This window comes from Rhamphochromis sp. 'chilingali' (assembly GCF_963969265.1).
Source record: "Rhamphochromis sp. 'chilingali' genome assembly, chromosome: 10".
Lineage (NCBI taxonomy): Eukaryota > Metazoa > Chordata > Actinopteri > Cichliformes > Cichlidae > Rhamphochromis > Rhamphochromis sp. 'chilingali'.
This window is the reverse complement of record NC_137937.1, coordinates 7,886,818-7,914,668: the sequence shown is the minus strand read 5'-3', so window position 1 is coordinate 7,914,668 and position 27,851 is coordinate 7,886,818. Positions and strand designations below refer to the sequence as shown.

General features: G+C 43.0%; 2 protein-coding genes across 2 annotated transcripts; both read right to left on the bottom strand.

Annotated features, from left to right (window-relative positions):
• Positions 1–2,077: 2,077 nt before the first annotated feature.
• Positions 2,078–21,366, bottom strand: abcb9 (ATP-binding cassette, sub-family B (MDR/TAP), member 9). Its single transcript, XM_080894839.1, has 11 exons — positions 18,798–21,366; positions 16,978–17,092; positions 16,648–16,778; positions 16,355–16,560; positions 5,782–5,979; positions 5,556–5,684; positions 5,283–5,471; positions 4,928–5,101; positions 4,312–4,471; positions 3,699–3,835; positions 2,078–3,577 (listed from the first exon to the last, which is right to left on the bottom strand). Exons 1-11 carry the CDS (start codon positions 19,435–19,437, stop codon positions 3,257–3,259), a joined length of 2,400 nt encoding a protein of 799 aa, XP_080750965.1. The 5' UTR covers positions 19,438–21,366; the 3' UTR covers positions 2,078–3,256.
• Positions 21,367–21,509: 143 nt separating this feature from the next.
• Positions 21,510–26,280, bottom strand: LOC308404687 (gypsy retrotransposon integrase-like protein 1). The gene is made up of 8 exons (XM_080894840.1): positions 25,944–26,280; positions 25,288–25,481; positions 25,080–25,191; positions 24,833–24,971; positions 24,667–24,721; positions 24,311–24,568; positions 24,116–24,232; positions 21,510–22,034 (listed from the first exon to the last, which is right to left on the bottom strand). The coding sequence occupies exons 1-8, from the start codon at positions 26,110–26,112 to the stop codon at positions 21,777–21,779; spliced, it is 1,302 nt and encodes a 433-aa protein (XP_080750966.1). The 5' UTR covers positions 26,113–26,280; the 3' UTR covers positions 21,510–21,776.
• Between the last annotated feature and the right edge of the window lie 1,571 nt (positions 26,281–27,851).

The window sequence follows — 27,851 nt, the reverse complement described above, 5'->3', positions numbered from 1 at the left end:
GCAACATACAGAGGTTATAGACTGCACGCAAAAGATGGGTACGTAATAGTTTAGATTTGATTTGTGTGGCCTGAATTGACGGAATTAAATGTAAGGTAGTAAGCTAGCAATCTTCCTTATTAAAATGTACCCGAAAACTGCATGGTGCAATGCAGACAGACATCTATCAGTTAAAGCTAAGACTGATAAAATACTAGAGTTTCATTGACTTTTAGAGAAAACCCTCATATGGTCATTACAGGAACTGCACTTGTTGGTAAATCCACCAATATCATTGTCACTATCACCACCTTCACCTTCATTACTATATTAATAAAATCAGTATTATTGTTAATACTATTATTTCGAAATACTGTATGTAATTAGTGTAAAAGTAATTCACGCTGTCTCAACATGTTCACTCTCTTTAACCAAGGCCTTTAAACACAGCTACATGTGAACTATTATGCTTGAGAATAGATTTATAAGTCAAAGTCACTTCACAAACAGCAGGTGGGCAGGACTTATAAGCTCACAACCAGAGCTGTATGCCTGTGATGACCATATTGGGGATATCCATTCTCAGTGACAACGTACAGTGCTAGAGCAAAGAATCTGTCTGAAGTATCAGAAGCCATTTTTGACCCACAGGGATTACTTATATATACAGTGACTTCATTATTTGAAACTTTGTTCATGTTCAATAAGAACATCAACTATTAAACATAAATATTTATTTGTAATGTGTTTATTTGTAATGTTTTATTTTTGAAGTACAAAAATAACATGAAATGTTGAAAGTGACAAAAAAACCAACGTAAAAGACCATTAAAAACCATTTTAAAAATACGCATTTAGATTACAATATATATAGTGTAATCAAAAATGGTATAGGAGATGGACGAGGTATGTAAATCTTTACCCCTATATATTGTATTTTTTTTTTAATGTGAGAACAGGAGCATGCTTCCCATATGTTGCATCATGGTTTTCTTTTAACAGCACTCTACAAGCTTTTGGGAACTGAGAAGACCAATGCTGTAGTTTGATAACTTGATTTTAGATTTCAGCTGCTCTGCAGCTCATGAATGCTTTGTCAGCTAACAGTAGGCCAAATATTTCCAGTGGGTGACAGTTCTGGACTGCAGGCAGGCCAGAGTAGAACCTGCGCCCATTTGTTTAAAAGCCATGTTGCTGTAATACATAAGGAATGTGTTATGGCAGTATCTTAATGAAATAAAAAAATTTCATAAATAAAACAAAAAATAAAAAACCTATTTAGAATTATATGATTCCTCTTCTTTTTAGTACTGAGGATGCAATCTCTACCATTTACACATACACACACACACACACACACAAAATGTTGGTAGCCTACTGAAATCCTCAAACTCTTTTAACTTTGCGTTGAGCAACAGTATTCTTAAATAGCAAACTATCTGCCCACAGTTCTTTTTTACTAAGCAGGGAGGAAGATTTGAAATGCTCCGTTTATATCAGACCAAGCTACTGAACCTTTGTAAGTTAATCTATTTAGTTTAATGTACATTGGCCATTTTAAGCTTTACACATACTTGTAGAAATTTTTTTTGTACAATTTTAAATGAAAGGCTTTGATGATTTGCAAATCATTCATCTTTAAAAAAGAAAAAAGAAATTAGGTTTTAATCAGGAAATATGCGTTTAACACAGTTTTTATAGAGAGTTTTATTGCTAATGACTAAAAGATGCTCAAGTAGTCTTTATTTGAAATGCTAACCGTGACAACAACACTAGATGGCGCTAGTGTAAAAGCAAAGAGGTGGCCTGAGCCCAGTGGATGACGGTTTGTGGCCAGGGCTAAATGACAATTGTTTTCATATTCGTAGTATAGTGTAAAATATCCACCATAGATTCCTGAAGCCGCCTTATTTTGATGGAACAACGTAGAAGAAACAGCAAATTGGCAAATGTATAGACTTTATGGTGAATAGTCAATTTTTGCTATAACATTTGCATATTGGTTAGTTACTAAAGTTTCAGTCATTTTCAGTCTATAAATAAATGTTATTTCAGTTGTAGTCGCTGTCACTGAAGCAACATAAATATAATTCAGAATTTTATTTGGGATGTTTTACCAGTATTACACAGACACAGCGTAGATCAGACTGTAAGATTCATATTTCATGATCCATTGTTGCCATTTAAAAAGGGGATTTTACCATCATATACAGAATATATTCACTTGCCATATATACATACATATATAACATGTCTGCAAAAATAAAGGAATATTTTATTTAGCTACATTTAGTTTTCATTGTCAGTGTTAAATACAATTGCAGTATGTTTCTGTAGTGCTATTCATTTTCAATCATATAATATTCTTATTGCACACTATTCCACAGACAAAGGCACCTGTCTTTTCCTTTTACTAATAATACCACCTACTCCACGCAGTAAAAACAAGCCAGCATCTCCATGCCTGCTACAGCGTAAACAATACAACAGCAGAACTAAATCCTGAGGAAGTTTCAACAAAATAATAATTATTGCTGGAGTGCAATACAGAGGTAAACAAAAACACAAAATACAGCCACGCCTCTCTTGTAGCACATCAACAGAAACACATTTTCCTTAAAGCTAATATAATATCCAAACAGGATATTCAAGTTTTATTTGTCCCCACCCTGTTTTATATGTTTGGAAACACATAGGTCAATAGTTTGTTGGAGACATACAATTTGTCATTTTTTTGTCCCTGTGGCTGTACAAGCACTTTCATGGCCAGCTGAGGCCCGTTCCCTTGCTATTTCATTACCAATGACACCAACATAATATCTGAAATTGATTTAAAGTGTTGAATGTGTATTTTATAGCTTTTCACTCTAATTTTAAATATGAACCCAAAGAGAGGTCAGTGCAAGTGAGGGAGGCCATCATTAGGCTGCAAAACCTGAACTAACCTATCAGAGAGACAGCAAAACAATTAAAGTGCATGATGACAGAATTCTTTCTTTCTTTTAAAAACATTTAAAACATTTGCATTAAAACAATGCCCATAATGCAACCGTTAATCTGTTAATGGCAAAGTTTTGCCAATGAAACCCCCTGAATTAAAGCTAAAAGTCTGCACATCAGTCTCATATTGATGAATTTAAAATCCACTGTGGTAGTGTGCAGGTGAAACGCTACAAAACTTGTGTCTTTGTCCAACAGATTACAAACCCAAATGCAGATTTAAGTATTTTTAACTTAATTACAGTCCAGTGCCACATCTACACACTGCAGGTCGTTCTCAGTAACGCACACTACACTCAGACTCGCTCAGGCTGCCGCTGCTGCTTCGTCCTCTCCACTGCTGTCCTCCACCTGACTTGCAGCTGGCGTTTTGTGGCGAGTGTAGGTCCTCCTCTCCGGTCTCGATGCCCAGGACCTGCCGCTGAACCAGCTTAGAGTAGAGTCCGCCGCTGGCCATCAGCTCACTGTGAGATCCCTGTTCTGCCACGTGGCCCCTGTCAATTACAATAATGTTGTCTGCCTTCTCCACTGTGCTGAGCCGATGGGCGATCACCAACACGGTGTGGTCCTGCAGGACATTGTTCAGAGCCTGTTGAACCTGTAGTGAATTCAGCAAATACATCAACACCTCTATATTATTCCATAATGCAAATATGCTGCATGTCTGCTTGGTAACAGCTGCTGTACTGAAGCTCTCCTCTGGCTTTGATAACACTTACAATGTGTTCACTTTCTGCATCCAGAGCGCTAGTGGCTTCATCCAGGACTAGAACACGAGGGTTGCGGATGAGAGCTCTTGCAATGGCAACCCTTTGTTTCTGTCCCCCTGACAACTGTGTGCCCTTCTCGCCAACACCTCAAGAAAACAGTAAGGTAAAAGTCAGTCAAATACATCATTTCATCTTATGAAACACATCTCCATTTCTTTATTAAAGAACATAGCTCTATTTTTTGTATGGCTGTGATATTTGTGCATTTAAATCTGAGCACTGTGTTAGTTTTAAGCAGACCCTAGAGTCAGGCTCAGCTGGCAAATCAGCTGATCTCAGTGTCAGCCATACTATCTCATGGTCACTTCTTACTTTTCCACACATCCTATTGGCAGATCTCAAATGGTGCATGCTACTTAAGCTGTATCAGCCAACCTATAGATTCTGATGCCTCTGCAAGCAGCTTTGCAATGTACAGTAAAGCTCTGTATAGTAAAACAAATCTGCCAGGGACCGATGTTAAATGTGACTTTTCCTCTTGAGGTCCCAGCTTAACAAGCATGTCCATTACACATAGAGCACATAAAAAGCTGATTTACAAATGAACAGATTTAATGATTACTTGTTTCATAGCCTTTAGGAAGAGTGGTAATAAAATCATGAGCGTTAGCCTTGGTGGCAGCCTGCAGCACTGCCTCCCTGGGGACATCAGTCAGGCCATAGGTAATGTTCTCCTCAACTGTGCGGGCAAACAGCACAGGCTCTTGACCTACAAGAGCCACCTGCAGACACACAATAAAGAATAGAAATTACTGTATGCTGAAGACTAACAAGCCAAGGGGTGTATTTGTATACAAAGTATGGTAGTTTTTTTTTTTGTTTAACCTTTTTTAATTTGTTTCTTTTTTAGACTAGTTTTTATCATTGCCAGCAGAAACTGACACAGGGCAGGAAAAATCAGAAAACAGTGATGGACAAACACATTGGCAGTTTTGCTCTTTTCGGGAGATTTTCAGACAACTACTCAACAACAGTTCTTGTGATGTTGGATTGTGCCAATGTGCACAATAGTGCATTTACTGTTAGCATGTTTATAGCCTCCTGAACACTGTATCAGAGCCAGGCCTCCTGCTTAGTCTAGTTCCTGCTGTGTTCTACATGTGAAAAAGTAAAACTGACCCAAGTCCCCAGATATTATACAAAGATTACACATGAAAATGTCTTTTACACTGACTAACCTTGGAGTGGAGGTAGTCATGCTGAAAGCTTTGAACAGGCTTTCCATCCAGCAGCACCTGGCCTTGCTGAGGAAGGTAGAAATTTTCCAGAAGACTCACACAGGAGCTCTTCCCACTGCCTGAAGGTCCCACAAGGGCAGTCACTTCTCCGGGACGCAGGAGGAATGACACCCCCTGCAAAAAGACCCATTTCAAACTAAGCAGACATAATGTCAACCGTATCCTAACTTCACCCTCATTTAGTTGGTTATATTGTTGCAATCTTCTAGTAAACTGCCCTCATCTCTACCACCATGAGTCAAACAGACCACTTGTGAATAATTTCTTCAGGTGTTCAGGATCCCTGAGGACAAACCTTGAGAATATCAGTTTCAGGGCGTGTCGGGTAGGCAAACGTGACGTCTTTAAATTCAACCAGACCGGCGCATGTCTCCGGAGCCTCTGTGCCATCAGAGGGGTGTTCGGGTTTCCTATCCAGATACTCAAAAACCTTCTCAGCAGCTCCAACTCCTTGCATGAGGCCCGTGTACACTGATGCAATGCTCTGCAAAGTGAAGACAACATGGATTCATTGCCATGTCTTCAGAACAGAAAACAAACGACCTGTGGAGAATGATAGGTGAAATACCTCAAGACATTCGCCGAGCTCTAGCATGTATATGAAAAAAGATATCAAGGCACCGCTACTCATCTGATTAGTAATCACAAGGTGGCCTCCATAGTAGAGGATAGCCAGCTCGAGAGCAAGCTCTGAGATCTGGAAAACACACAAAAAATCCCTTGCTGTAAGGTAAAAACAGAGACCACTAAATAAACCATGCAGAATTATGTAAAGGGTAACTGCAGATACCTACACAACTGGACCACATGTAGCAAGCGTAGGCCAGGGCTTGTTTTTTGTTGAGCTGGAACATGACTAAGAGTTTGGCGTAATAGGAATCGGCCTCTCCATTCTCGTTGGCAAAGCTCCGCACCGTCCTCATGGCTGAGATGGTTTCTTCTGCAACTTTATTGGCCTCTGCGAGGGTTGTTTGCACCTTTTTGGTCAGATTCTGGAAAGAACAGAAGAAAATATAAAAGTTATCTAATCGTAAATAGTAGAGAGCCTGATTGGGAATAGTGTCAGGGATTCTTCTGTAGCAGGGGTGTGGTCTCTAGCCCGCCTGACCAGGAGGAGTCGAACATTAACTCAGCTCTTCCAGGGCACCCTGCAGACTCGGCTGCTGGCAACAGCAAGGGAGTGGGGCTGCCGCTGGGATGACGTGAACGCCAAACAGGAGTCCATCACAGGTCGACTGCAGGTATGCGAGTAAGACCTTCTGAGGAGGGTTTCACTTTTCTCTCTTCTTTATAATTGACCCTTGTTTTCTCTCTCTCAGCTCCTTGTCCCAGAGTGGGAGGGATTTGAAGCACAAAGGGAGGTTTGACCAGCTGACAGGAAACACCAGTGAAAAACTGAAACAACTGCAGGTGTGGGGTTGTTTTGATATGACACATACGTCAGAGACATTATCCTAAACTGGACTAACAAAGGACCATTAGTCCAACATGAAACTTATCTTACATAAGGTAAGGCTGAAGTTCATTGATAATTTTAATCAAAAACTTGTTGAAATATTTTTACTGAACATGCAAACATCTGCTGATGAAAATGTGTTGATCTATCGGTCTGTTATGAAGCAATTGCTATTTCTAATGTGTCTTTATCACTTTCTGATGGTTTATTAATTAAACAATACATGTATTAATTGTTGTATTATCTGTAGATATAGTATTTATATATATTTATTTATAGTATAGTAAAAATGTTTAATTATTACTGTTTAAATGACTAATATGTGACATGTATTAGTAGTGATGTGGTGCTGAGGGTTAAAATGCCTTTTTGTCTTTTGGTATACTACGAAATGGCAATAAACCATTAATATATGTCTATGCTGTGCTCGTATTTATTTTACCCTACTCAAATTCAATTTATGATACATTTTATTTTGAAAGATTTAAAATGGTTCTTTAAAGAACCTTTTTAAAAAATGGTTCTTTGAAAAACCATTAAAAGGTGGACCCTGGGTCAGACAGACAGATGACAGTCTCAGGTGTATACACTGATACAAAACAGCACAAGAGAAGGAGGATTTAGTGTTTGTGTTATTACGAGTGCTAAACAAGAAGAGTTCCCAGATGTTACAGTGGACACATGTGTGACTCCTGTGATTAAAGCATCTTTCTTTCAGCTTAACGAGTGAACCGTCAGCTTGTTCAAACACACGTTAAAGTCCGTTTGGCTCGACACCACCGAACAGAGGCAGCAATATAACATAGCTAACATTAACAGTGCAGTGAATCCTGCTTGTGCCGTGATTCAGGACTGCAAACTGAGCAGCATCACTGACTTTCAGCTTGTTGTGTTTGTGGATATATGACTGACTTTAATTATCCATAAAATCATCAGATTCTCTGTAAGATTAAGGTCGACTATTGAACAGCGTATATTTTAAAGTAAAGGCTTTAAAACCAAATTACCAAATGAACCAAATGAATATTATGTCACCCCTGATGATCCACCAGGACAAACTCAGCAGTGTGTGAGGAAGAAGAGGAGGAAGAGCCAGCAGCAGCTGACAGATGGAGAGAGACAGACTGCTCCCTGTTTGTGAAGGACTGCTAGAAAAGTTTAAAATAACTAATTGTCTGTCCTGAATCAGTCTTATTAAGTAATGTTCAAATAATTTTATGATTCCAGTGTTTTCAGTGTGGGAGAAAGTACTCAGGGCCTTCAAGTTAAACACTATGAAAGGCAGCAACAAGTTTAATGTTCAGAAACCTAAAGTATGTATCAGCAGCAGAATGGAGCTAAAAATAAATGTTTGTTTCAGTTCTATGAAGCTTTGAGTATTTTGGATTAGTAGCACTGCTGTGTTTGTTGCATCATATTGCTGTAACTGTTTATATGCTTTATATATTCTGAGGTAAGTTGATCTATAGTGTTACATTATATTCTATAAGGATGTTATGTGTTTGTATACTTTCTGCCCAGTTAGACCCATTTAGCAAAGTCAGCCTGTTTAAGGCTCTGATATCTATTCTGTGTGACTTAAAGCAGTTATGACATGGTCTGATTTTCTCACCCAATAAAGGAATATTTCATATATCAGTCTACTCTTCATTTTATCAGAAACAGTTATCACAGCTCGTAAATTTTCTTTTTACACATATATGTAAGCATTGAGCCAAATTTAGTAATGCCAACATATTAAACGAACAATATTTGTCTCTTATGTATAATACATCTGTATATACACTGTGAAAGGTACTTGTCTTTGAGTGAAGATTTAAGGTGATAGGAAATATAAATAACTGCAACTTGAATCTTTGACCCAGAGTTCAAGCTCACTGCTGTAATATATCCTGTAATATATATATATATCATAATAATCTGACAATAATTTACATTACCACAGTCAGATGATTTTAGTCTCATGAACAACATAAGCTAATTGTTATTTACTAGCTAATCTTAAAATGACTGTTCATTACAGGAATGAAGCCCAACTATCATGTTTTACAGTCCTGTGGTCTCAGCTTCAGATACTCAACTAATCAAAGTGATGTCATGACAAAAATGAATGACCAACAAAACATTTTTTCTCCTTCATTTACAGTGGGGCAAAAAAGTATTTAGTCAGCCACCGATTGTGCAAGTTCCCCCACCTAAAATGATGACAGAGGTCAGTAATTTGCACCAGAGGTCTGGAGACTGGCTAGGCCACTCCAGGACTTTCAAATGCTTCTTACGGAGCCACTCCTTTGTTGCCCGGGCGGTGTGTTTTGGATCATTGTCATGTTGGAAGACCCAGCCTCATTTCATCTTCAAAGTTCTCACTGATGGAGGGAGGTTTTGGCTCAACATCTCACGATACATGGCCCCATTCATTCTGTCCTTAACACGGATCAGTCGTCCTGTCCCCTTGGCAGAAAAACAGCCCCTTAGCATGATGTTTCCACTCCCATGCTTCACAGTAGGTATGGTGTTCTTGGGATGCAACTCAGTATTCTTCTTCCTCCAAACACGACGAGTTGAGTTTATACCAAAAAGTTCTACTTTGGTTTCATCTGACCACATGACATTCTCCCAATCCTCTGCTGTATCATCCATGTGCTCTCTGGCAAACTTCAGACGGGCCTGGACATGCACTGGCTTCAGCAGTGGAACACGTCTGGCACTGCGGGATTTGATTCCCTGCCGTTGTAGTGTGTTACTGATGGTGACCTTTGTTACTTTGGTCCCAGCTCTCTGCAGGTCATTCACCAGGTCCCCCCGTGTGGTTCTGGGATCTTTGCTCACCGTTCTCATGATCATTTTGACCCCACGGGATGAGATGTTGCGTGGAGCCCCAGATCGAGGGAGATTATCGTGGTCTTGTATGTCTTCCATTTTCTGATGATTGCTCCCACAGTTGATTTTTTCACACCAAGCTGCTTGCCTATTGTAGATTCACTCTTCCCAGTCTGGTGCAGGTCTACAATACTTTTCCTGGTGTCCTTCGAAAGCTCTTTGGTCTTGGCCATGGCGGAGTTTTGAGTCTGACTGTTTGCGGCTGTGGACAGGTGTCTTTTATACAGATGATGAGTTCAAACAGGTTCCATTCATACAGGTAACGAGTGGGGGACAGAAAAGCTTCTTACAGAAGATGTTACAGGTCTGTGAGAGCCAGAGATTTTCCTTGTTTGAGGTGACCAAATACTTATTTTCCACCCTAATTTACGAATAAATTCTTTACAAATCCTACCATGTGAATTCATGGATTTTTTTTTCACATTCTGTCTCTCACAGTTGAAGTGTACCTCTGGTGCAAATTACTGACCTCTGTCATCATTTTAGGTGGGGGAACTTGCACAATCGGTGGCTGACTAAATACTTTTTTGCCCCACTGTATGTCACACAATGCTGTTTAAAACGTTTCTCACGGTTAGTATCATGGTTGCTAGGCAGCGCGAGGAAGGCTAGACCGTCCCATTTCACAAGCCTCTCACTACTTATATGTAGTATGCGTAGTGCGCGTACTTCAAGCGTGTGGTCTCTTAATTGGGACACAGCCAGTGACGGCGGTGCTGGTGACAGAGGAGGAAGTAAATGGAATCGCAAGGGAGTAGGGCTGTTCGATATAACGATATATATCGGATGACGATATGAAAACGTCAATCGTTTCATATTACGCTATCGTTTGTGTCGTGTTGTGGCAAAATAAACTTTTTACGGCATTTTTTTAAAATCGTTTTGATGGTCACTGTAGAATTTCTTAAAGTTCTCTCTTTCTCTTATATATTTAACATAACCACACTACAGACGGACAAGCGACTGTTTTTATCCGTTGACGTTTACAACAACGACGGTAAAACCATCGCGTGGCTCCGTCGTCCGCTTCTTTATTTTCCACATAAACCTTTCACAATAACGCTGAAGATACTGTTGAGATTTTTCAAAATAAACTGAATCACGTGAAAGAGTACACAGAGTGTACGGATGAGAAGCAAGAAATAGCCATCAGGTGCTAAAAAATAAACCTTAGAATCAAACATTAGAACCGGCTTTTCCCCGCAGCACGCCATGTAATAAATACTCACAAAGAAAATGTCTAAAAATGTAAGGTTTCATGCATTGGTCAAAACACCTGACTCCAGGTACACGACCAGCTAAAAAAAAAAAAAAATACTCATGCAAATTGAGTTGCCCGACATTCATGGAATTTACAGAAAATGTAAAATTTTTGTGATATATACCGTTGTCAGGACGATAAATATCTTATATCGGGATATGAAATTTTGGTCATATTGCACAGCCCTACAGTCACTCTCTACAAGGGAGTGACTGTTTCCCGGTACCCTGGTGCAGAAGCAACGGAATCAGCTGCTGAAACACAAATATACACTTGCATGAGCACGGAAATCCAGTGTGTGTCAGGTCCTTTATCACACTTTTACAATCTACACATGTCCCCCAGATGTGTCACAAGTAGACAATCACAAAGTTACTGTCTTGACAAGAAGACAGTTACACTATACTCTCACTAAATGCACAAAAGGCTAATTGTAGCTTTCTTCTTAAAAACGAATCCCCACACTGAGAAAAGAGAACTACTTTTAGCCGAAAATAACAGAGCATCTCATCCAAACAACATTATACCTGACATTACATTTATTGTTGTTAAGATATACATCGTGTGTACTAGGGTGACCATATTTTGATTTCCAAAAAAGAGGACACTTAGCACATTCATGAAGAATTTTAATAATACTGTTTGCTTAAAGAAAATTTTAACACATTTAAATAATGCATTCTCTGTGCGGTAAATGAATGGTGAAATAAAAAATGTTTTGTAGGCTTTTACAAGTGAATCGCTACCTTATCGTGGTGGAGGGGTTTGTGTGTCCCAGGGATCCCAGGGGCTATGTTGTCTGGGGGCTTTTGCCCCCTGGTAGGGTCTCCCATGGCAAATTGGTCCTGGGTGAGGGACCAGACAAAGAGCGATTCAGAAGACCCTAATGAAAAGAATATCGAGGGAACAGTTTACCCTGCCCGGGATAGGGTTACCGGGGCCCCGCCCTGGAGCCAGGCCCAGGGAGGGTGCCCGAGGGCAAGCGTCTGGTGGCCGGGCCTTAGTCCATGGGGCCCGGCCGGACACAGCCCAAAGAGGAGACATGGGCCCATCCTCCCGCAGGCCCACCACCCGCAGGAGGCACCATAGGGGTCGGGTGCATTGTGTGCCGGGTGGCGGCCAGGAGCGGAGGCCCTGGCGGACTGACCCCCGGCTGCCAAGACTGGCAATAGGGACATGGAATGTCTCTGGTGGGGAAGGAGCCTGAGTTAGTGCGTGAGGTTGAGAGGTACCGGCTAGATATAGTCGGGCTCACCTCTACGCATGGCTTGGGCTCTGGAACCAGTCTCCTGGAGAGGGGCTGGACTCTGTCTCAGTCTGGAGTTGCCCCTGGTGAGAGGCGGCGGGCTGGGGTGGGTATTCTAATATCCCCTCGGCTTGCTGCCGGTACGTTGGGGTTTTCCCCGGTGGATGAGAGGGTTTGTTCCCTGCGCCTTAGGGTCGGGGAACGGGTCCTGACTGTCATCTGTGCTTATGCGCCGAGTAGCAGTTCGGAGTACCCAGCCTTCTTAGAGTCCCTGGGGGTGGGGTGCTGGAAGGTGCTCCACCTGGAGACTCTGTTGTCCTGCTAGGAGACTTCAATGCTCACGTGGGTAACGACAGCGAGACCTGGAGGGGCGTGATTGAGAGGAACGGCCTCCCTGATCTGAACCCGAGCGGTGCTTTGTTATTGGACTTCTGTGCTAATCACAGTTTGGCCATAACGAACACCCTGTTCAAACATAAGAGTGTCCATAAGTGCATGTGGCACCAGGACGCTCTAGGCCGTAGGTCGATGATCGATTTTGTAATCGTATCACCAGACCTGCGACCATATGTTCTGGACACTCGGGTAAAGAGAGGGGCTGAGCTGTCAACTGATCACCACCTGGTGGTGAGTTGGATCAGGTGGCGGGGGAGGACGCTGGACAGACCTGGTGCACCTAAACGCGTAGTGAGGGTGTGCTGGGAACATCTAGCAGAGGCCCCAGTCCGCGAGATCTTCAACGCACACCTCCGGCAGAGCTTCAACAGCATTCCGAGGGAGACTGGGGACATTGAGTCCGAATGGACCATGTTCAGCGTCTCCATTGCCGAAGCTGCTGCATTGAGCTGCGGCCGCAAGGTGGTTGGTGCCTGCCGTGGTGGTAATCCCCAAACCAAATGGTGGACACCAGAGGTGAAGGGAGAAACCAGGCTGAAGAAGGAGTCCTATCGGGCTTGGTTAGCCTGTGGGACTCCGGAGGCAACCGACAGGTATCGACAGGCCAAGCGGAATGCGGCTCGGGCAGTGGCTGAAGCAAAAACTCGGGTGTGGGAGGAGTTCGGAGAGGCCATGGAAAAAGACTTTCGGACTGCCTCGAAGAGATTCTGGCAAACCGTCAGGCGTCTCAGGAAGGGAAAGCGGTGCTCTACCTGCACTATGTATAGTGCTGGCGGAGCGCTGCTGACGTCAACTGAGAAAATTGTCAGGCGGTGGAAGGAATACTTCGAGGACCTCCTTAATCTAACTGACACGTCTTCCGAGGAGGAAGCAGAGTCTGGGGATGAGGGGAATGACCCGCCAATTTCCGGGGGCGAGGTCACTGAGGCAGTTAAACAACTCCTTGGTGGCAGAGCCCCTGGTGTTGATGAGGTCTTCCCCAAGTTCCTGAAGGCTCTGGATGTTGTAGGGCTGTCCTGGTTGACACACCTCTGCAATGTTGCGTGGAGATCAGGGGCAGTACCTGTGGACTGGCAGACTGGGGTGGTGGTCCCCATCTTTAAGAAGGGGGACCGGAGGGTGTGTTCCAACTACAGGGGGATCACACTCCTCAGCCTCCCTGGGAAAGTCTATGCCAGGGTGCTGGAAAGGAGAGTTCGTCCGCTAGTCGAACCTCGGATACAGGAGGAACAATGCGGTTTTCGTCCTGGTCGCGGAACACTGGACCAGCTCTTTATCCTCTCCAGGATACTTGAGGGTGCATGGGAGTTTGCCCAACCAGTCTACATGTGTTTTGTGGACTTGGAGAAGGCATTCGACCGTGTCCCTCGGGGTGTCCTGTGGGAGGTGTTGCGGGAGTATGGGGTGTCTGGCCCATTGCTACGGGCCATTCGATCCCTATACAACCATTGTAAGAGCTTGGTTCGCATTGCCGGCAATAAGTCAGACTCGTTCCCGGTGGGTGATGGGCTCCGCCAGGGCTGCCCTTTGTCTCCGGTTCTGTTCATAATTTTTATGGACAGGATTTCTAGGCGCAGCCAAGTGGCGGAGGGCTTTCGCTTTGGTGGCCTCAGAATCTCATCTCCGATTTTTGCGGATGATGTGGTTCTGTTGGCTTCATCGGGTGAGGGCCTCCAGCTCGCACTGGAACGGTTCGCAGCAGAGTGTGAAGCAGCGGGAATGAGGATCAGCACCTCCAAATCTGAGGCCATGGTTCTCAGCCGGAAAAGGGTGGAGTGCCCACTCCGGGTCGGGGATGAGTTCTTGCCCCAAGTGGAGGAGTTCAAGTATCTCGGGGTCTTGTTCGCGAGTGATGGGAGAAGGGAGCCGGAGATCGACAGACGGATTCAGGCTGCAGCTGCAGTAATGCAGACGCTGCACCAGTCCGTCGTGGTGAAGAGGGAGCTGAGTGTAAAAGCGAAGCTCTCAATTTACCGGTCGATCTACGTCCCTACCCTCACCTATGGCCACGAGCTATGGGTAGTGACCGAAAGAACGAGATCGCGGATACAAGCGGGAGAAATGAGCTTCCTCCGAAGAGTGGCTGGCCTCTCCCTTAGAGATAGGGTGAGAAGTTCGGCCATCCGGGAGGGGCTCAGAGTAGAGCTGCTGCTGCTCCACATCGAAAGGAGCCAGCTGACAAGGATGCCCCCTGGGCGCCTCCTGGGTGAGGTGTTCCAGGCATGTCCCACCGGGGAGGAGGCCCCGGGGCAGACCCAGGACACGCTGGAGAGATTATATCTCTCGGCTGGCCTGGGAACGCCTTGGTGTTCCCCCGGATAAGCTGGAGGAGGTGGCTGGGAAGAGGGAGGTCTGGGTCTCTTTGCTTAGGCTGCTGCCCCCGCGACCCGGCCTCGGATAAAGCGGATGAAGATGGATGGATGGATGGATGGACAAGTGCAAAAGACTAATTTAAAAACCTCTAGAATTAAGTAACGTTACAGAAATAATGTCTCATTTGTATAAGAAAAATGACCAGTGAGGTATGGTTTCTGCTGTCTCATTTCGCGTTTCTAACCTCAATTAATTTTTTTTGCATGCCACCATTCTTCCAGTCAAAGTATGATTGGGAATATATTCTCTGGTAAGTCTGAGAAATGCCACAGTATTGGATTTTATTAAGATCTCAAAGAGTGACTTCAACTGAATGTAGCACTATGACACCATTGACAATAGCTTCAGTCTTGGTGCAGGCACTTTTTGGCTTTGTTAAAGTCTGGAAATGCTTCTCTTCTTTTAGCAACACACAAGTGCAATCCATGGATCTGTAGCTATTGTGACGCTTCATAGTATGAAATGCCAGTGCACCTTCTGCTGCAGACACAACAACATCCTCGTTTTTCCCAGGTGTAACAAAGAACTCAGTCAACTTACTAGATGAATTTTCACCTCGCACAGCCTTTATATACAGGTGCATATAAGTGGTCCGCAGGTGCGCAATCGCTGTCAAAATAAAAGGCGCGCACCAGATAAGAAGTTGCAACGCACGTTTGCGTACATAAGATTTTCTGGAGGAAGACAGATATTTGTTTAGAACTCTTAAAGATGTCGAAGAAGCAAGCTCCTTTAAGCAATTACTTTGGTGTTCCTCCACCTCCAAAGAAATGTCAGAAGGAGTGCGAACCGCAAAAAGAAGCGCGTATTCTCGGAAAAGTGGTTGCAGGAGGTGAGCTGGCTTCAAACAAATGATGAACGCACAAAGATTTGGTGCAGAATATGCAGTGAAAATCCCACTCTAGCGAACAAAAACAGTGCCTTTTATATGTACGCGAACGCGCGTTGCAACTTCTTATCTGGTGCGCGTCTTTTATTTTGACAGCGAATGCGCACCTGCGGACCACTTATGTGCACCCCTGTTTATACGTTTTTAAACCTTTGTTAGACACACAAACGTATTTGCCAGCTCTGCACACAGTGGACTCCACCTCCCATTTATTCTGAGGGATGGTACAAGGGAAATTTGTTTTGCAGTTTGTCTGAAAAGATGCACTTGCGCTTTGGCATCTTGTGGCATCTTTTCAGCGCGCCGCTGCGCACTCTGTCCCGTCTGTGAGCGCGGAACAACCACTTACTTCGGGACGAAGTCGCACATATGGGTCCCTCTGTATGTCTATAGGAAAACCCGGACATTTTCATCCATCTCGAAAATCCCCCCGGACAGAACGTGAAAAGTGGACATGTCCGAGGAAAAGAGGACGGTTGGTCACCCTATGTGTACTCATGTTGTACAATGTGTTGAACTGTATTATGGTTATTGTTGTTTAACAGAGAGACAGTATTTTATTTGTCACCACAAGGAAGCACGTATGCTGCGTCATCAGCCCCTGAGAGAGAAAGTGTACCCCAACAAAAATGGCACCCATGAGGAAAGGTTTTGCCGCGTTCCCTAATGTGGAACAAAGTTCCCAAAATGTTAAGGACATTTTTGCCTCCGTCGTCATTTCCCTTTGACTTGATCACTGTTGATGCTGCAATACTCAACAACAGTAATAACTATTTCTCAAGACCACTTTAAAAAAAATTACAATAATATCTGACTTCTTGGAAGCAAACTATAAAGAAATGAACATTCAGACAAAACTACTTTACCTTGTAGTATTCACCATAAAGTTTTGAGACTAGACCGATGAAAGGGAATCCCATGATGGTCACCAGTGTGAGCTTCCAGGACATGCCAAACATGAAGATGAAGAAGCCAACGCCCTTAATGACACTCCGCAGGAAGATGTTGACATTCTGGGAGATGAGGTCGCTCACCTGGGTGGTGTCAGCAGACAGACGTGAAAGGATGTCACCTGCAGGGTTACAAGGGCGTGGAATAACATTAGAACGGATCAATGGAAGGGAAAGATGTGTGCACAGGAACTCGCGTTCAACATCACCTGTGTGATTGTCATCAAAAAAGGCAATTTCTTGCCTCATCAAGGTTCGGAAAAGATGGTTCCTGAGACGAAGGTTTAATCTCGCAAACGTCAGGGTGAAGACACCTCCTCGTACTCCGATTGCAAGTGAACTGAGGAGAGAGAAAAGACTGCCATGAAGCAGTTCTGTGGTTTGGCATTTAACACACGTCATCATCTAAACAAAGCAAGCAGCTTTGCCAAGGATCATCTCAGTATATAAGCTGAATGCATTCCTCTGTGTAATTTACAACAAAATGTAAACAAAACATTAAAAAACAAAAATTAAAACCTACAACTGCGGATGCTCACCTGGCTAAGGCCAGTGCTGCAAGTATGATCACAGGTTTGGCAAAGTACTCCATGCTTTGGTGAACCACAATACTGTCTATGGCTTTCCCATAGTAGTACGGTATGAAAGCCTCACCTGAAAGCAAAGAGTCATCATTACTTAATGTTTTTTAAAGTCTAAGTTGAACTGATGATCCATACATAAAGGCTTTGTGACAACTTGAGCATTCAATTTTATTTAATTAGTTTTTTATCCATCCATCCATTCGCTTACGCTTATCCCTTTCAAGGTGGCGGGGTGTGCTGGAGCCTATCCCAGCTGTCATAGGGCGAGAGGCGGGGTACATCCTGGACAGGTCGCCAGTCTGTCGCAGGGCCAACACACAGAGACAGACAACCATTCATGCTCACATTAACACTTATAGGCAATTTAGATTGATCAGTTAACCTATCCCCACAAGCTGCATGTGTTTGGACTGTGGGAGGAAGCCGGAGTACCCAGGGAGAACATGCAAACTCCACACTGAAAGACCACAGCCTGATGGAGAATTGAACTCAGGACATTCTTGCTGTGCGGCAACAGTGGTAACCTCCATGCTCGATGCTTTTTTTTATTCAATTCTAAATCAGAGTGAAAAATAAGGTCACTGTACATTCATAGTGAGAGCGTTTTTTGTTTTTTGGGACATTTGGGACTCCCCTTGTCCCAAATGTTTTTCTAACATTTAGGAACAGAACCTCGAGGTGTTTGGGCTCACCCTTAGAGCTCAGATGCTCAGTTCCTGGGGAGCAGTTCAGGCAAGGGAAGATTAGTTAAGATGCCTCCTGAACACCTCCAATATGAAGTTTTTCTTGTATACCCAACAAGAAAGAGACACCTGGGCCCACCAAGGACATGCTGGACAAATTATGTCTCTTGGCTGGTTTGGGATATCCTTGTGAAAGAGCTGGAGGCTGAGGTGGAGGAAAGTGAGTTCTAGGCGTCTCTGCTCAGACTGTTGCCCCTGTAATCGCTTTTTAAGCAGCACAAAACCAATGGATGGATGGACAAATGCATAGTTTAGATGTACGAGTACAGAAAAAACCTCAAATTTTTATATTGCACTTCAAAGAAAATGAGCAAACTTCCAAAATGATTTGAATGAAATGTGTGTATTTAATGATATTCCATAAATTAAAGAATTGATGAAACTGATAAAACCGTGAGTGCTGTTGGAGGCTCTGGCATTCAGCCCACTGTTACAAACAATAATGAGCCTTAGAGTTACTTAGTATGACTTTGACCTATTAATGTAGGTATAGACGTTTATTGGCATTCACCAAATATACCATTTCCAGCTCTTTTATTTTTATTCTTGGACTCTAATAGAGACGCTTTGTATGCTTCACAGTTGAAATGAAACCTAGCGTTTAATATACAGGGCCTTGGCACAGGCACCGTTTAAGTCAACTTTCTTCTGATTGGCTAGTCCTTTGAAACAGAAGGTTTGAACAGCAGGTGGCTGAGGCTTCTGGTTAGTAATGTAGATGAATATACTGATCAATATCTTTGGGCTTTATGACAAAAAACATTTGTCTTTTAGCAACTGGGACCCATATGAGCGAGTTAGGGGTCCTTTTAATAATTCCATGACAGAAAGCATCAACAGTTGGAACATATTGAAAAGAACACACTTGTTTTTCTACCATAGCACTTATCTGTAATTAAAAAGTGTTGTGTAACGTGGCATGAGTAGCGTAATCAGAACCTGCAGACTCAGTTTTGTCAGTTGCATTGGGGCAGTGTGTCTAAATCCTTTATAACAGACAGCAATAAATAATGTGACATTAAGGACACTCACACACAGCAGAGATGATGAGGAAGAGGACAGCAACAGAGAGCAGCTCAGCATCCTTTTTGCAGTAGCTCAGCAGGCGTCCCAGTGTGGCCCCCGAGCTGCTGTCCTTCTCCTTCTTTCTCTCAGAGCCCAACTCCTGCTCCTCCTCGCCAACTGTCTCCACCAGCTTTTCAGTGTCCTCACGGCCCCTTGCTCCTCTACCACTACTGCTGCTCTCAGACTCCGGCTCCTTCCCCAGCCACCTCCAGAGCAGCATTACTCCCAGAGAAGAGGCACAAGTCCAACATATCAGGCTCAAGAGCCAGGGCTGGTGACTGATGCTCACCTCAGTCAGCATCAGCAGCTTGGCCAGTGTATAGGTGATGACGATCAGACAGATGAGGAGAATAAGGCTGGTGGATTTAGCAACCCTCTGCGGGCCGTCCACCTTGTTCCATGTCACCCCTAAAGAGGCTCCCAGCAGGAGGGAGGCTCGGAGCAGCACTGTCCCCCAGATGTCCAGTGCAGACTGAAGGATATTAAAGTTGAGGGCATCCTCTGTGAAGGTGCTCAGCTGTGATCCATGTGCGTACAGGACAGTGGTGGTGACAACATCCAGGAGGACGTATGACACGATGCAGCCCACAGCCACGTTGATTCCCATGCTGATTATCAGAACAGAGAGCAGCACCGGCACAAAGCAGCAAACAGCGGCTTGAGAAATGATCGGTTACAGTGCAGCAGCGGTTTGACTAAAATGTGAGAAAAGTTTCTCAAAACATACACCAGACAAGAACACAAACACTCAGCAAAACCGGATTATTTTAGTTATTCTTTCCGGTCTTTTTCCGTTTTATGCAGCTGCACAGAAAATATCAAGTAGTCTTATTACAACTACCAGCATTTAGGACGTCACTACATTGTTAATGATTGTCCAGCCATGCCGCAACATTACTGTAACACATATCCTGCTACATTGTTGGCTAGCTTTGTGAATTAGCTTCTTGAGGGCGGTCAGCTGCGTTGCGTTACACTTCCGTGTTAAATCTTGTCACTGTCCAGCCCCGACAGCATTCAGTAACTCACCGAAACCCCTCTCCTTATTCAATGTTGTCCTCAAACACATGCATTACAACCCAAACTGACTCAAGTTCGTGTAACGAATACATGAACTTCGATACCGGCGTTCAAGAAGACGCCGGCATCGAAGCTCGTCTAGATTACAGAAGATTAAGAGCAGGCAGTGATTCTCTGCGGCACACTAGTGAGCGTTTCTACCACCAGTTCATCTTTTTTGCTATCTTGTGTTTTTCTACTCAAGAGGTTCACATGTCCCTAACCCGAATACGAAGCCAATAACGTCTGATGGTTAAAGAATGCCCACTCGTGTTCTGCAGACTACAGAAACCCGCTTTTAAATGGCTAAAGTTACAGGAAAGAAGACAGAGTGACACATCTTTCCTTTTAGCTTTACGGATGTTTCCATAGAGTCTCGCTGAAAATGACCAGTTTGGCTCCTCCCAGTTTTCCATTAAAGTGGACATGGAACATAACATGTATCACTCTGTTTGTGAAGCTAGATTTAAAACAATCAGTCTTTTAACCTTCTGTTTTTACAGCATGTGCAGTGCCATCTGACACCAATATGACATCACTGGGTTGGCGGGTCAGAAGTATGAAGTTACTATCAGTTAATTACTATCAGTAAGTTAATGACTTACTAACAGGTTGTTGTTGCATTGGGTTTTAGGTCATCTCATCTATCATGCGAGTCACCACAGAGCTTCTTAAGGTAAACTCAAGCCAACTGAAGCCTAGCAAACCCTCCCAGCTGTGGTCATATCAGACTGAAAGATGGCATCAGAGTTTTAAAGAATCTTGGTGTTTGTGTTACTTTGTCCACTGACTTTTGAGGTTGTGAAAGTCAACTTTACAGTCACTGTGATCTTTTTGTTATTTAGTGAATTAAACAGAAATTCTCGAAATTATTGTGACTTTCATACATATCTGTGATTTATTGGAAGAGATCAAAACTAAGACAACAAGGTGGCGGGGTGATTAGCACTGCTCCCTCACAGCAAGGTCTTCAGTTCGAATCAACCACGTGGCCTTTCTGTGTGGAGTTTGCGTGGGTTCTCTGTGGGTACTCCGGTTCCTCCCACAGTCCACAGACATGCAGTTAGTGGGGTTAGGTTAACTGGTAATAGGTGTGAATGTGAGTGTCTGTGTGTTAGCCTTGTGATAGACTGGTACCTTGTGGTAGCTGGGATGGGCTCCAGCCACCCCGCGACCCTGACAAGGATAAGTGGAAGAGAATGGATGGATTAAAACTAAAGTGAAATAACTACTATTTGAGCTCACGTTTAGAAACCAAAATTCTATTATTACTTATGACTAATTCAACAAATTTGAATATTTATAAACTTATTAGCTCAGTGAGACATTTGTTTTTGTAGTTTGTGTGATGTGCAGTAGAGCCAGCATATTTTTCAAAGATGATATACATTTTAAATCACCAGGAACTCTTGCAACAAGGTGTAGAGTGCCCTCTGGTGGACAAACAATGCAATATCGACACTCGTAACACGGTGAAAGGGTGTTTCTCTCTTCTCTTTTTTTACTTCTTAAATTTTCATTTATCTGTTGTTGTAAATGCCGATATCAATGAGTGATGATCGGATAACAATTTTCCACTGACAAATTGGTCAGGCTTTAATAATAACTACACATCTAGTATACATAAATGAAACAACACCTTTATTTGTAAAGTATTTTAGCAAATAAAAGGTACAAATACCTTTATAGTACTGCAAAATGAAAATAAGTTAAGATGATTTTCAGGAGAAACAACAGTTCATTGGGGAAAAGAGTGTGGGCGTAAAAGAAGATGTGGGCCGCTGGTTGGATTCCGGATGAAATTCCAGATAATTCAGGTACCTTTGGTGCCTTGCACTGACCAGAGTATCACCAACATCCGGAACATCTTCTGCACCTACACCCTTCTCAGTTTACATCGGACTCAGCCAAGTGATACACTAACTCAGTCTTTACATCCTCTGAGCTTCTCTGCTCGGTGGCCAGCACCGTCTCAACGGGAAAAGTCAAATACAAACGCTCCTCTTTCACTTTTTTCAGTGAAGGTGCTTCTCTTGGAGAAAACATGGGGTCTGCCGCTTTAAAGGTCACTGGGGACATGTTGTGTGACTTACGCTTGGCATTCTTCTTCTCTTGTTTGTAGGCTGCATTCATATTGGCTAACACCTGAACATGGAACCAAAGGATAAAAGAGACAAAAACCAAATGAGCTTCCATGCACGTTTGCTGTCACTTAATTTAAGGCTAATAACAGAGATTATGGAGGATGTTATAATGTGATTCTCTAATAGATCAGTTTAATTTGCTAAATCGACTTAATCAACTTTAATTTAACGCACGTGTAAAAAAAAAAAAAAAGCACTGAAATCAATTATTTTTCCACAATTATTAAATAGATTCAACATCTTTCTACAACAGAAGTGCAGACTGCACAGATGGTACCTTCCGAAAGGAAAAAGTACTATAGCTTACTAGGGTATATTAGACTTAATAGTTACTATATACAGTAATGGACTTCTATACATTTTACATCAGATTAAAACTTTGGTTGTAAGATTCAGATAATTATTTATTAAAAGCTAGACATTTTAAATGAGAATAAGAAAGAAAAGTATTTCTTTGTGCCCCCTTATCTCTGTTAACGCCCTACCTGCCCCCTAGCAAAACTTTGCTAGATCCGCCCCTGCACAGTTACAGCCGTCAGCTACGTAGAAAAGGATCCTGGTGTAGAAAGTAATAATGAATAAATTCTAACAACAGCTTATCAAGCTTAAACGTGCTGATGTTGTTCAGCTGCTGGTTTCCTCTTTCTGGTGCGAAGTGGGCCAAAAACAAACAAGAGAGACAGAGTCGTGACAGAAAATCCGATCAGCTGATCATTGATCAGTTTCATGATTGAAGTAGCAGCAGGAGAGGGAGGGGGAGAGAAGAGGCAGTCGCTCCACATATCGGTTGTTAAGTTTAACGCGGGAATGCTTTACAAATATTCAAAGATGAACTTACACACTTCCTTTACTTCTCTCTGGGATCACTTCCTCGGAGATGAAATGCCGGTTTGGTAGCGAGGCTACAAATGCTCAACCAGACCTCCGACAGGTCTCGCACAGCCGCTCTATCACGTGAGCACACTGCTCCGACGTGCTGAGGTTATGAGCTGAGTTACGCCATGTCGCAAGTTTTGTGAGGTGCTTTCGTGGTTTTTAATGGATCGGATTACATTTTTTATTTCTCTCCGATATCCAATCCAGTAATTTAGGTCAGTATCGGACCGATACCGATACGTAATATTGGATCGGTCCATCTCTACTAATTACGATTTTAAATTTGGATCTATCACTCCAAAAGACTTGCTGCCACTTATCTGCAGTCCAGTTCTTGTGGAATTTGGCATTCCTCAGCCTTTTCTCCCCATTTCCCCTCCTTAACAATAGCTTCCTGTCAGTCATCGTTCCACTGAGATAATTTCTGAACAGGTTTCAGTGATCGTTAGATGGGTCAGACACATGTCTTAGATTTTCTGTCAGAACTTTGCAGGATATTTTTCTAATTCTTACAGACATGACTTTTCTCATACGGTTCATCTATTGTAGATTGTTGTTTTCATTCCTGCCACATCGTTTGTCGTCCACTTGTCCCGTTTCCTTAGGACACACTGCACAACATGTCCACATATGCCAAGTTTTTGTCAGTCATCTTAGTGGTGCAAAAATACTATTTCACATCTGTCAAAGGCGTTATCTTTGGCAACTAAAGAAGAGTGCACAAATTGTGTGTTTTTGCAACAGACAGCTAGTAACAAAGTACCTATAGGTACAATTTAAAGTTGATTCTTTGCCAAGTTGTCTGTTATGTGCGGACACAACAATGACTCATCCCTTGAGTTAGCTGCATTTTGTTTATGCTTGAGTGATTCACAGATCAGTGCTAAGTGGCTTAACATAACAGAAACCAATCCCCTGCAAATATTCAGGTACAAGGGCTGAACTGACAATGAGTGAAGAATGATCAGAGCCTGGGGAACTGCTGTTCAAGACCACGTTAGGAAAATGACAAGACTATCTGGCTCCTTGTTGGCAAAATATAAGGAAATGTTTAGTGGCTCAAGACTTTTGCACACAACTTCATTAGGATGCAACTATTGTTTTATAACAGACTTCCTGACCTCTGCCTGGATTCGTGCGATCGCACACTCGATCACCAGCATCCATTTTCACTTAAGGAAGACAGAAGAAAATGATGAGAATTACCAGCTGCTTAACAGAGTTCTGCTGCTCCTGAATGACACTCATGTACGCAGAGGCCTTCTCCTTCGTAGAGTACACATCCTGCTCCGGCTCGTCACGATTCAGCCGACTTGCTGCGTTCTACATGAAAGGAAATTATGTTTGAGGAATGGCAAACCAATCAGGTGTTTAGAGCTCACTTATCTCCTGCAGTCTCACCTCATTTGGTAAACTGGCTGTCCTGTTAAACATGAGAGAGTAAGGAGTGAACTTTGTTGTGGGGTTGGTGGATGTCCTGAACAGAAACAGCACAGGGTCGAGAAAATCATCCCATTCTGCCTGCTTCTCCGACACCATCTGCAGTATGGCTTCTTTCAACAGAGGGCTTGTGCAGTCGTGGAGTGGGTTGAGCTGAGGCTGGTCCACAGGAGAGACCTTCTGTGTGATGCTCCACCTTTCAAACAGCACCTTTGTCACCTAGAAAATTAAAAATCAAGATCAAAACATGCCTCCGTAGTGTTGACCTACTGTTCTCAATCTTATTATTTTATACGATTCTGCTGCTGTAGTCTCACCTTATCACAGAAGTCAGCATTCTGTGTACAAACTATCATTTTAGGAGCACCGAACCTGATTAAAAACAGAGCAAAGATCAGCATCAGGCTGAAAAGCACCACTGTAGGTATTTAATTCTTGGTAATTTTGCTCATGTGCATGGTCTGCAAATAAGTTGTTTTCAACCTGTATATGCATTTAGAGATGCATCTTGCAACCGAGGCAACATCTGTCTTTTGCACTGGGAAAGCCTCTGGCCATTTAGTGAAGTAATCAATCACCACCGTGACATTCTTGTTGCCTCTCTGGGTCTCTGGCAATGCCCCTGACAAAGAGGAGAGACAAACCACACAGTCAGCCTAACATCTGTGGAAAGAAATGATCTTGCAGACATAATCAAAGAGAATATTTTAAAATGAACTGAGGCAAAAACCTATCGTGTCAATCCCGACAATTTCCCAAGGTGCATCCACTTTTATTGGCCGAATAGTTCTCGACTGGTTCTTATTTCTCTCTGTGTGCTGACACGTTTCACAGACTTTTATCTGAAACAGTGGTAACAAAAGTTAGACACTGTTGTCAGTATTCCTAACAGATTTGAAAAAAACAAACAAACACCATACACAGAGGAATGTGTGTACCCAGTCCACGACGTCCTTGATGATTCCCAGCCAGTAGTACTTGCTCTGGATCCTGTGGACGGTCTTCTTCTGGCCCAGGTGATGGCCAATATCGCTGAAGTGGCAGTCAAGAAAAATCTGCCTCTTCCTCTCAGACTCAATCACCACCTCCCTCTTCTCTTCTTTCTTGGGCCCCACATAGTAGAGCTTGCCCTCTTGAACACAGATATAAATCAGGGAATCATGTAGTGAGAAACTTAATCCCGGGTCATACCATACCGCATTATAAATGTAGGCATTTAATGTCGTCTTGATCTCTAGCAAAAGTAGACATTTACATGATCAAAACTGCGAACTGCCTGAAAACAGCTGTGGTCTATCTTTAATTCGGCAAATAAACAGGTTATCTAAAAATGAATATTATTCCTGTAATCGTTTTCATCTAAAGTGCCCAAGAGCTCATTTTTGCAAGCACCGAGGATCAGTTTTAGAATTGTGAGTAGCCGCATTTTCTGCAGATCCCTACTGATCCACCTAGTCATGCCCTAAACGTTATACCAGCCTAGCAAGGAAATTTTAAATCAGGGGAGGGAGAAGCCAGGAGTTAAACTGACTGCTGGAGATGAACAAAAGCAACACACACCGCTGCTGAACCGAGTGACTGAATGAAGCCCTACCATCGATGATGAATTTCTGAGCGTATCTCTTGAGGTTCTTCTTTCGTATCGGATTCATCGTCTGAGGAAAACTGCCTTTAGCCACAAACGTGTAAATGTCTCCGAGTTTGTTGGAGCTGGATTCAACCACCTCCTCCTCAGCCACTGGCAGTGACTCCACGCTCAGCATTTCACAGGATGAAAGTGAGCACAGCCAGTGTGCTCCTTATTAAACATAGAAATACCTTTTGCCCAACGGCATCATTAGCATCTAAACTACAGAAACACAAGAGTTACAGGTCAGAATGAAAATACTGTACCTGTCTTCTTCTACTTTGTCCTTTAGGTGGTTGCTATCAATTATTGTTTCTTTAGCACCCCCTTCTGGAAGTATAGCCGTAGGTACTCAGAGACGTCTCTTAAAAAAGAAAAACAAAACAATCGTAGCTAAAAGTTAGCCGGAAGTAGCAGTTTGCTAAGTTTTGCTAAGTTTTTTTTTTTTTGTATTTTTTTTGTTTGTTGGTTGGTTTTTGTTTATTTGTATCAGTTTTTCTCGAATGACTTAACTTCTGACCTTAGCTCTAAAAAGTATAAATCTATCGTAAATCTTGACTTAAAGCTTGATTTAGACCGGTTATGTAGTAACCGGAAGCATCTTTTATCCCTACACTACAATTTTCCACGCCATTCAAGTGGTCGTGGTATTTTGTTTGGTCACTTCAGGTTACGTAAAATGTTGCTGGGTAGGGTAAAATGGGAATCCGGTTATGGCATAAGTTATGACGTAGATCTAACGCAGAAGTAGGGAGAGGCCAGCCACCCTTCATGCAATGGGCGATCTAATTCTTTCAGTCATTAGATAGAACTTGTGAACATATGTGAGTGTGGGTGTGGATGCAAGATGAAAGATACTTAAATTCCTCCACTTGGTTAAAAACTCGTGTCTGGCCCAGAGTGGGCAATCCCCCCTTTTCCAGCTGAGAATAAATGCCCTTAGGCTTGAGGATGCTAATTCTCATTCCCGCCACTTCAGAGTCGGCTGTGAACCACTCCACTGTAAGCTGGAGGCCACGACTTCAAAAAAGCAACACAACCACATCATCGACAAAAAGCAGAGATGAGATCATGAGGCCACCAAAATGGAAGCCTTTCACCACTTGGCTGCACCAAAAAATTCTGTCCATAAAAATTATGAAGAGTATCATAACAAAGGACAGCCCTGGCGAAGTCCAACACCCACCATGAAATAGTTTGACTTACTGCTGGCTCTTACTGCAGTTGCACATGCACCAAATGGCTCACAGTAAGTGGGCAGAAACCCCATATTCATAAAGCATCTCCCACAGAAGGTGGACCCAAGTCCACAAAACAGACTTGTTGTGCACTCTGGTGCACACTTAAATATCCTTGAGAGGATAAAGAGGTGGTCAAGCATTCAATACAGGACAAAAACCAAACTGATGTATAACTTCCGATGGAGGCTGAGTAGTAAGAGCCCTCTGTGACTGGCGCCCCCACTCCTTCAGTTGAAGTCAGCAGCATCCCACCGTTGTCCACCATCTGGTTCAGGGAACATGTGGAACATGATCCATTCGAACTCAGTGTCAACCACAAGTTTCACTAAGCAATGATCCAGACACAAGTGCATCCAATGTTCCTCCAGGAACCTTCAAAATCATACTAAAAAGTGTAGTTTTATACTGAAACCACTTTAGTTCTGTTAAAACTCATGATTACAGTCTAACCACAGGCGTCATAACTTCAACTAGTGCGAACTGACACATTACTGCACATACAGTGGAAAACAGACAAAATCAATAAGTCCCTTTTTTGATACATCTCGAGTCCATGACTGTCTCCATCTGACTCCCAGGTGCATGTTTTTTTTGTTTTTTTAATACTTATATTTTTCTACAGATTATAACATCA

Excerpts from the sequence above, each read along its gene's own strand:
- abcb9 (XM_080894839.1), bottom strand. The coding sequence starts at position 19,437 with ATGGGAATCAACGTGGCTGTGGGCTGCATCGTGTCATACGTCCTCCTG. Across the intron at positions 16,561-16,647 it reads TTTTGATGACAATCACACAG|GTGACATCCTTTCACGTCTG; the intron begins GTGATGTTGAAC and ends GTAACCCTGCAG. Across the intron at positions 5,685-5,781 it reads GCTACATGTGGTCCAGTTGT|ATCTCAGAGCTTGCTCTCGA; the intron begins GTAGGTATCTGC and ends TGTGTTTTCCAG.
- LOC308404687 (XM_080894840.1), bottom strand. The coding sequence starts at position 26,112 with ATGCTGAGCGTGGAGTCACTGCCAGTGGCTGAGGAGGAGGTGGTTGAA. Across the intron at positions 25,482-25,943 it reads TCAGAAATTCATCATCGATG|AGGGCAAGCTCTACTATGTG; the intron begins GTAGGGCTTCAT and ends TCTGTGTTCAAG. Across the intron at positions 22,035-24,115 it reads AGAACTCTGTTAAGCAGCTG|GTGTTAGCCAATATGAATGC; the intron begins GTAATTCTCATC and ends TTCCATGTTCAG.